The following is a 10,248-nucleotide window of genomic DNA, read 5'->3' as shown; positions in this document are numbered from 1 at the left end:
ATAAATTTCAAATTTGTCGTCTACATATTTTCTTCAATAGTAAATGATATCGTAAGAGAATATACAATAAATAGCATAAGATACACATGAAATTTCTAATCATGTAAGACAACAAAATTCAAGGGTTTATCACACGAATTTACCTAGTGGCATAATCTATTCATATGGGATTGTATACCTAATACCATGGTTTTAAAACCCCGACTGGTTGGACCGGGACCCAAGGCCTTCTTCGGGTCGCGTTACCCTTTTAACTGTTTTAAGTTTAAAATCTAGCAAACACACCCCTGATTAATACGCATCAGAACCTGAAAGTTTGAAATCTGCAAACACACCATTTAGCCAAATGCAAATTGGCGATGACCTCTCCTTTTCCAGCGACCTTCCACCTTCCTTGCTGTGAAAAACCACTTTTTGACTTTCTCCGAGGCCGTGGCGCTTCATCTCCCGCCGCCGCATGATGTTGCAACATCCAGCAATTTTTCTTCCATTTCCCAGCGTCAATCGGCCTCCTCTAGTATCGATAGGCCTTCTCAATCACCAATCTACCTTCTCCCAAGCTCCCTTGCTGTCATTCACGAAGATCCACAGTCATCTCGCCAAAAAAAGCCACCACGTCTATTGACTTCCACCACTGATCTGTCATTTTCCGATGATGCCTTAACTTGCCAACTACCGATTCGTCCTCCCCATTACCCGATCTACCCTCCCTGGTGTGTTGCCACCGCTCTCCCTATTGATCGTCAATTTGCATTTAGCCAAGGGTTGTGTTTGCTAGATTTCAAACCTATAGGGTCTGTTGGTATTTATTAGGGGTGTGTTTGCTAGATTTTAAACATGTCAAACCATCGGTTAAACCGCCGATTAAACCGGTTAACCCGTGACCTGATCACCGAAATGGGTCACTCCCCGGGCCAGGTTTAAAAACCTTCCCTAATACTTCTTCAAAATCAAAACTTAATTACGTAACAGTCATTAGGTGATTTACAGGGTTTACATTTCTCAAAAAACATGGCTTTAATTTTTCTCTTTTTATTAGCCAAGATCAATAATGTTGACAGAGTTAATTAATTAACATAACTTTATGTGGTGGAAACAAATTAAGATTTTATATTTCATTGTTTAGTCATCTTCCTTTTCTCTTTTAACTTTTTCAAATCAGCATGCGAGGTTGAAGCCATCTTACTGAATTTCACAGAAAAAACCCAATCTGGCAATCTTATTGTTAATATATATTGACACCTTTTATTATTTTTTTCTCTTTTCAGCAGATAATAATTCTGGCCACCCAAGGCTTCTCATATGCCTTCTGTTCACAGTCAACAATCAAATCAAATAGTAATTATATTTTAAACTAGACAATACAAAATCAATGTAGAACCTAAACTGCCAGATTCTAATAAAAGTTTATGAACAGATTTTGAGGATCTATACAACTTATACAAGATAGTCAATTCACACATTAACCTAATTCTTTCTATTTCCTTGCCTCCTTTATTCTTGCTGTAAAATGACTCCAATCCGATCTCGCTGCAAATGTAATAAACTTTGGCATCTAGAACCAATGGATGTTCATGGGCTTCAAAATGTTATCCAGCCTCAATATCTCAAAAAATAAGTGTTCAATCCAAAAGAACTAACGCTAATAATTATAGCTTTAGATCAATCAACAGAATTGCCAGACTCAAGCTTTACACGCTTTGAGTGGGTTTCCTCCATCCAGTCAAGGCAGTCCTCTGCAGTCCCAGAAGGATGGGCAAGCTGCCATGCAAGCAGTTTTTGTTGCTGCAAAGTAAAGAATTAATTAGCATTTGAAACTTCAAATTTTTTTTCTTTTTGTGGTTCGTAGATGCATAAAGATTGCCTTACCCACTCCCTAACAAGCGGCCCTCCAGATTTAAGCTGCAAAACACTCATAATCTCCTTCCCATTAACCAAAGGTTTCACGTCCCACACTTTTTCAAGACCTGCATTTAGACATAATTTGAACACAGATAAGACATGTTGAAATTTTGTTCATGTACAATATCAAGCATCGTGCTTGTTTGCTATAATTCATCACCAAGTTGTACCCACAAACTGATGAAACTTTGTTTCAATTCTAGCAAATGAAGGGTCATCCATTGATTTCAATCTTCTAATGGATATTTTCATCTTCAGTTTAATCATATTCTAAAACCAATTTAAAACATTTTTTTTTTTTAATATCAAGATATCATAGCAACTATATAAATTGCTAGCTGGCTACTCACACAGTGGCCATGCTTAAGCATCAATGAATTGTATTTCTTAAACTTTTGGGTTACAAGTACAAAAATAAAAGAATATGAATTTAGTAATCCATATTCTGGAGGGTCAAACAAGTACTACCAAGATGAATTAACAGCGAACTGTAAGGACTATAGAAAGGAGCATTGGCCATACCTAGTTTAGTAATCGCATTCTCAACTGCCTCAAATAAATCTCGTCTTTTGTCCAGTTGAAAGTGCTTGTTTAGAATATCATCAGTATGCTCAACATCAGTGGGATATAACAAGGTCGACATTAACAAGGCAACTCGCCAAAAATCTTTGATTTCTCTGAGAAGAAATCCTGCATAAATAAGAAATAAGAAGTCAGCCACAAGGAATCTATGTAACTCAAGGTATACGATGCCAGAAAATGTGCTTGTAACAACAGAAATACAATAATTATGCAAATATCACGTCAAGAGATCCTGTAGAAGAAAAAAATGTTTTGTTTTTGCTATCATAAAAACCTAGTCCACTTCTGTCATTCTGCTTCATATTAAGACACACTTTTACCTTCTACCAGATATATAAATAGTAAAATGTGGAATTCATCAAGGCAACTAATATGTTATATATGCCTATAAATCTTATGAAACTCATAATCTTATGAATACATTGGAAAGGGAATCTTAAAAAGATAGCTCCTGAATAATAAATTGATCAAAATGTCAACTTCAAGAGGACAGTTTTGAAAGTGCTTCCATGTCAGCTATTCAATGTTTTACTAGTGAAAACTTTTCAATCTCATGAAAGGTCTGAATCATGGTATAATTATTCTTTTTTATGGTCAAATGAAAGTCAGGTTTATGCACACCTTTAAGGAGGAAAATTCTGTGGATAATTTTTAGTTGATCTAGCACTTTAATGGTGTATTGGTCAAATGAAAGTCAGGTTATGCACACCTTTAGGGAGAAAATCTTGTGGATAATTTTTAGTTGATCTAGCACTTTTAATGGTGGGGTCTTCCCCATGGAAATTGTTTCTATATCATGCAAGATTTTTGGGGTCCCAGATGTAGAATTTTAAAACTGTGCATCAGAGGCATCTTTATAATCTTCCCTTTATGCTTTATATAGGCTTCTTTGATAGGTTAGGCTTATTACTACCCTACCCCTTTCTAGGCGTTTTCTCTTGCTTAATAAATTTTCTTGGACCATCAAGATCATGAAAGAAAAAACTTCACGACCAATTAGTAAAAAGTAAGAACCAAGGACAAGATTTCAGAAATTAAGAGAATAGCAGACCACTTCCTATTGTACAGACAACAAAAAGCAAAACCCTTTCAAAATCACAACTACTACACAGTAACTTACTACGTTCAAAACTCGCAATTTTAAAGGAAACAGAGTCACAACCAAATTCTCTACCCCAATCAACTTCAATAAGTTGAAGTCCTCAGTGGATACAAGTATGGAATCAAGGATAAGAATTTCTCAATGACTTGTGAATGTTTATTACCTAGAAAGAAAAGAAAAAACCTAATTTATAATACAGCTAGAGATTCATGAAGTCCTGATACAGGTTGACAAAGTACACTTTAGGACCAAGATGAAAAATTAACAAATAAGAAGGTATATTTAGGCATACTGTTTCAGCATCACTGGCTTTTCGCTTGAGAGACTCCCTGAAAATGTATTGACAATAGGTATCTGCATGAAGGATAGACGTTTAGCCTTTAAGCAGCAGATAAAGAGATTTTGAGAATTGATGCTTAGATATAAAAGCACAGATATCAGTTTCTCTTAGCAGCAGACGAAAGAGTTTTGGAATTCATGTGGAGAATAATAAAGCAAGATATCAATATAAAACTTATACCCACCATCATACATGCACCTTATCTCCCCTTATTTACGTAGTGGCAGACTTTTGGTTAAGGAAGTTCAATCCAGAGTTATTCAAGGCATTCGGATTCTTCTTTGATTTCTATACATATAATGGAAGAGTCTTGGCCTCTTGGGCCTGATGTTGCAAGAGTTGCCGAAGGAATATATCTCAATTTTTTGTTCATAATGCAAATATCTTGTAAAATGATTTTTTTTTTTTTCTTTGCGAAACTTCGGCATTAGCTTTTGTCCCTCTCAGAGAAGTCTCTTGTTAAATAGCACTGGTTTCTCTAATATTAATACAATTTTCGGTTTCCATAAAAAAAAAAAAAAAAAAAAAAAAAAAAAAAAAAAAAAAAAAGTTCTCAATAGAACTAGGTGCTTGCAAGAGAGACATCAACTAGAATTACAGCATCAATACGGACTTAGGACCACTAAAATAAGGTAACACCCATTAATAAAGTTTAATCTCTTGCTTAAAATCTTCCATATATTACCTGTATCAAATGTTGACCTTACACTTTTATGGAAAGCTCACCAAGTTCAGTCAAAGGGACTCTATAATTCCAGATATTCACTTTAGCCAGAGCTTATTAAGATTAATCCACAAAGTCCAAAACTCATGATAATTCCCAAAAATTTGAACCATAGTGACAGTTGCTGCAGTGAAAAAACAATAAGTGGCTAGTTTACGGATATAAAATATTAATGAAAATCAAATAATTCCAGCTACATATACAAGTAAAACATATAAGCCCAATGCAACATTGTCAAACCTCACAAATATAACATGGAAGTTAAAAATGAAAATCAATGCTACAGCACAAGAAAACAAACACACCTTTTTGGCTTTGTTACCTTATATGTGATCTCTTTGAATGGGAGAATAGAGCAGCCTACAGGGAAAGCCTTCTTTGCTCATCCTACATTCACATATGACAAGAATATGTAAATTCAAGCCTAATACAATAAAAAATAAAATAAAAACATTAGAAAAAAAAGAATAAAATTAAGCAAAATAAACTGAGACCATGATCGCATTAGTTGCCACCAAAATGGAACAAAATATAAATGGAAGATAGCACTGCACTTAAGTTCGAACACCCGATTAATTGAGTAAGGTTCCAAGCAGCATCCAAGTAAGCAATGCAAAGCCTATAAAGCAAACAAAAGATTATAAGTGTGACACAGACCCATCTAGTTAATAGCTAAATTACACATGCTATAAAATTCTCATGGCCCAATAACAATGAACTTAGAAGGATACTGTCTAAGCAAAGTCAAGTAAGAAAAAAGTTAAGATGCAAAATATAAAGAACATAAAAATGATTAAAAGAAAGATATCAGTAAAATCTAGTGGGTTTTCCATCAGATAATATATAATATATTTGAATTCTTGAACAAAACTGCCACAGAAATGGAAAACAATTGCTAATATAATAGTTAATAGAGATCATAGAAGCAAATATCTTACGACACCAATACTAATAACTTGGAATCCTGTACTTGTTTCTAATGCAACCTATTTCAAGATCCCGCTTCAACAAAATAAAAACCAAGTACAAAGTGATTTCAGACAACAAAGGACAAAAAGAAAGTAAAGATAGCAATCAAAATAGAGAGAGAGAGAGAGAGAAATTAGAGAGAAATAGTAGAAGAGACAAAAAAAAGAGAGAAACAGATGCAAAGAGTTAAGGAGAAGATAAAGCAATATTAAAAAATCTAAATATTAAAAGATAAGGGCTCTTGGCACCACATACTGACATACACGGGAACAATTTAAACCTGCACGACAACATATAAATTCAATGAAAAAGATTAAAAGATTTAAGAAATAAAGTTGATAATGTCTAATTTACTGCCATTGTCACAGTCACCACATCATTTGAAAATTACAAACTCTGATCTGGTCTTCAGTTTTTTCAGTTTGATCTCAACTCTTGAAAAATTTATGTCCCAGTGAATTCACAATTCAAAAAAGTTACCAAAGACAGATCTTATGATATATGTAATTTGAACAATTCATACCTATCACATCCGTCTGATACTGCAGGCTCAGATTTAGGAGGAAGATTAAAGAAATCCAAAAAAGTGTCAAATCACAAAGTAGGTCATTGCTTTAACTGGTTGATTGCCAGAGACCATGAGATCAATCTGCCAAACAAATAGCAACAAGCAAATAAATAAATATAATTTCACACTACATATTGTAACCAATTAAAATTCCTCATAATACATGAACTTGTGTTCCCAGAAATCATATATATTCCTAGAAACTACCATCTGAAAATTGACAATGAACACTACTTCAGTTCCAATGCGCTCTTTGCTAATTTTGGCTGCAAGAGCAGTTTCACCTCATCACAGGCAGCAGCTTTTTTTAACTCTTCATTAGTATGAATCCCAATCTTGCACCTAATACGAAAACAAACCAGCAAGTTTGAGTACAAAAACAAGTAAACAAGCAGGAAAATGGTGAAATATTCAGCCAAATTCAATCATAAGGTGTACAAGAAACCTATGCAGTATAACAAGATTGGTAATGAAATGCTAAGGTTAAATTATGATAGGCATCACTCATGTTCACCATGTGCAACAGATCTGCCTTGCCTACACAACATTAGCCATCAGAAGAGCAATATCTAAAACAAGAACTTGATATTTAATATCAAGGTAAGAAAATTTTGTCATCAGGTGACTGATGCCAAGTCAGGGTCTTGGTAAGATCAATACTGGATCACAGTAATAGCTTCCTAAGATCCAACACCAGTTCTCAACATTTACATTACAAATAGTCCAATTTGAGATTAATGCAACCAGATATTTGAATGAATATTGCAGTATGTAATAATTTTTTGCTACTTCTTGATGGACATCGTGTGTGTACCTATATAAGCACCAACTGATTTAGTTAAAAAATGCAGTGGAAGGGAAAAAGGCCAATGGTGAACGCTGTGTTAGACATAAAGGCACATAACTAAAATTTATCTGGAAAATTTGAGAAAGTACCAAAACGAATAGCTCTAAGAACTCGAAGGGGGTCATCCAAAAATGTAGCTTTTGGAGGCAATGGAGTCACAATTTTTCCAGATTTTAGATCTTCAATTCCTGAAAAAGTTTTATAGGTAAGGCAAAATAATAATAACAAGAAGTTTAACTCTGTAGACAAGTAGTTCTTGAAAAGATAAAAGCAAATAAAAGTACATATCAACCTCTTCCAGTAAGATCTTCAACACAGCTCGTGTTGATATTGTAGAACAAGCTGCCGAAGGAAAAGTAAACCCCATTATTACAATAATACGGAATTACCTTTAAAGTATGTATAACGAGAAGTCCAAGGAAGCTGTATACAACCAAAGGAATGATTTACAACAGACAAATTCTAAGCATTTAATGAGTTCTACCAAGTAAAGCAAAATATTAACGAGATATGAATTATTCAGAGTGATGATCACTTTTAAAAACCAATATAAATGGTATGCTTTTAATTTCCAGCATAGCGATTTAGCCACCTATCCTACACAGGAAAGAAAAGATACCTATTAATGGTCAGATCCCTTCGATAAGCATCTTCTTCTGCTGTGCCAAATTTCTGCAATGAGGCATGAGTAAACTTAGTAATTTCATCATCAAAGATCAGATTTCATTTCTTCATCTTTACCAAATATAATTGGATATGCAAATGTTATAGAGATTGCAAATACATAATTGTGAAAAGAATATCCTTGAAAAGTTTATTGACGACATTGGAACATCCACAAAATAATGAAGCTTGAAAGACCTTTGAAAAAATAAAAAGAAACCATAAATATAATTAATAAATAAACTAATTTACCAATTACTAAATCCTCATCTATGCCTTATAAAAGCATTCCAAATTGAGAAAGCAGAAATGATGTCAGTAAGGTATTATAAAAAGTTTTAAGAGAATATAATAAAGCAAAAAGCTTCTAAGCACTGAATAGATATATTTAGGCAAAAATGAGTAATGAAGTAACAGAAGTTGAAAATGTGATTAACAGTTTACCATTGTTGGAATGCGGCTATTCTCGCTGTAGTCTTCACTTCTTAAGTTTACAAAATCAATCCATAAATTAAAAAGGTACATCCTTGCCGTCTCTAAGTGTTTGGACTGATCTGGATTACTGAAAAATTGAAATTAAACGTAACGAAATAGCACACAAGATTCAAAAGTTTAACAAACATATTCAATGATATGAACATGGATATGCATAAGCGAAAAAAAATATATTCAGACCGGAATAAGGATATTTTTAAATGGAAAAGGGAGAAACAAATAGGGAAGGAAAAGCCCTCACTGATAATTATATGTCAAGCAAAGGACAAAAACAAACCACAGTAATCAGAAAAAGATGAAAAATAACTCATATTCAACTGACAACAAGAAGCAAATTAGGCCAACGAGGACATAAACTTTATATGCCAAAAATTCTTATAAATACTATATTAACAAGAGGTTTATAGTGATGCTTTATCAATGTCTCACAACAAAACTCCAGAATTTAAACACAAAATAAAAATATCCATATGTTTGTCTGTATCACATTAAAATTTAAAAAACGCTTCTTTGTAAATTCTCAAGAAAGTTTTCAGTTTCCATTATACTTTTTTATTGAACATCAATCCACTTATTTTGAGTAGGAATTAAGAAACCATACAGAGTAAAAATTAACAGAACACAATAAAACTATCCATATGTTTGTATGTATCACATCAAAATTTAAAAAACACTTCTTTGTAATTTCTCAAGAAAGTTTTCAGTTTCCATCATACTTTTTTATTCAACATCAATCCACTTATTTTGAGTAGGAATTAAGAAACCCTAGAGAGTAAAATCAACTGTAAAAAAATTAACGGAACCAAACTAAGAGATTAATCACCAAGATACATCATACATTATGTCAATTCTTAGCACAAATGAAAGAAAAACACAAATGGTGTACCTTGGAATAACCCCTAAGCCTGAAGGCGGCTTTTCACCCGTGGACGCTACATACTCAGCCACCTTATTCGCAAATTCACTTCCCAACATGTTGTCAAGCGCAATATCAATGTCATAACACTCTTTCCCCAGAAGCTGTAAAGTACAACAAATTAAAGCTACAAAATTTAAATTTAATTTCAATGAAAAGCAATTTTAATAATATATAACGAGTCCTCAACCTTGTCACGGACCCAGCCACCAGCTACTCGAAGCTCGGTTTTGAGATTAAAGTGGCGAAGAGTGTTGAGAAGGCTATCAAATATCTTCTTCTCTGTTTCCGTTAACTCAATCTTCTCCTTCACTTGAACCACCACTGGCTCTGTCATCGTTGATTTCCAACGCGAAAACCCTAAAGTTCTGGTTCTGCTTTGGTTTCGAAATGCGAGGGTTTTGTCAATGCGCTGAGGAGTTGGAGAGAATACAAGAAGTGGCTTCAGTTTTATACAGCTGCTAGCAAGTCTCATATTCAAGGTTTGTATTTAGATAGAAGAACCTGTTTGAAATAAAAGTAAAGTAAAAATATCCCAAATTCAAAAACAAAATTTGGGCTTTTTAGGCAAAAATTGAAAGTGAAGAGAGCTTTTTTTTTATTTTTCCTCAGGTTATGGTCTTTTTTAAATACAAATAACTTTTTTTTTTTTTTAATGGAAATGAAAAACCTCACCGTTTTCAGAGATTCCAAGCGCCAGCGAGGGCGGACGAATCCGCCAAAAGCTGCGTTCCGCGAAGTGAAGTGGAAGATACGATGTCGGTTCCGTTCGCGGCAGTGCGGCAACAGCGACGGCGGTGCTGCTCGGTGTCGGATGACGAAAGGACAGCTGCTGTGTGACCTCCGGTAAGCAATTCGAGTAATCAGCTATATATGACACGGCTGAATTACATATACCCACCCAAAGTTTAGCCTAAAACCTTGGTACCCTCACTTTAAAGAACTATCAATATTCCACCCTTCGCTTGTGGCTGGCTGTTAATGGATATTGGCTCCTGATCCGGACAGGCGGACACCCTGCAAACCGTGTAATCACCAAATTGCCCCTCCCTCACAAAAATTTATGATGTAAAAAATTAATAAAACATTGGCAAACTCAAAATTAAAATAGTTTATATATTTAATTACCCAGCATATTTA

At 34.2% G+C, this 10,248-nt stretch overlaps 1 protein-coding gene across 1 annotated transcript; it reads right to left on the bottom strand.

Moving 5' to 3' along the window:
- Nucleotides 1-1,243: 1,243 nt before the first annotated feature.
- LOC116128898 (tRNA nucleotidyltransferase cca2-like) lies at nt 1,244-10,011 on the bottom strand. Its single transcript, XM_031414664.1, is given in 15 exon segments — nt 1,244-1,785; nt 1,870-1,967; nt 2,425-2,666; nt 3,879-3,940; nt 6,218-6,268; nt 6,422-6,471; nt 6,474-6,506; nt 6,509-6,529; nt 7,124-7,222; nt 7,327-7,376; nt 7,654-7,706; nt 8,142-8,259; nt 9,079-9,212; nt 9,299-9,612; nt 9,784-10,011. Coding segments are annotated over 14 exon segments (1,419 nt in total). The 5' UTR covers nt 9,584-9,612; nt 9,784-10,011; the 3' UTR covers nt 1,244-1,662.
- Nucleotides 10,012-10,248: the final 237 nt, after the last annotated feature.

This window comes from Pistacia vera, unplaced genomic scaffold (genome assembly GCF_008641045.1).
Source record: "Pistacia vera cultivar Batoury unplaced genomic scaffold, PisVer_v2 Contig204, whole genome shotgun sequence".
Taxonomy (NCBI): Eukaryota; Viridiplantae; Streptophyta; class Magnoliopsida; order Sapindales; family Anacardiaceae; genus Pistacia; species Pistacia vera.
The sequence above is the reverse complement of the archived record's forward strand: the minus strand, read 5'-3'. Positions and strand labels throughout refer to the sequence as shown.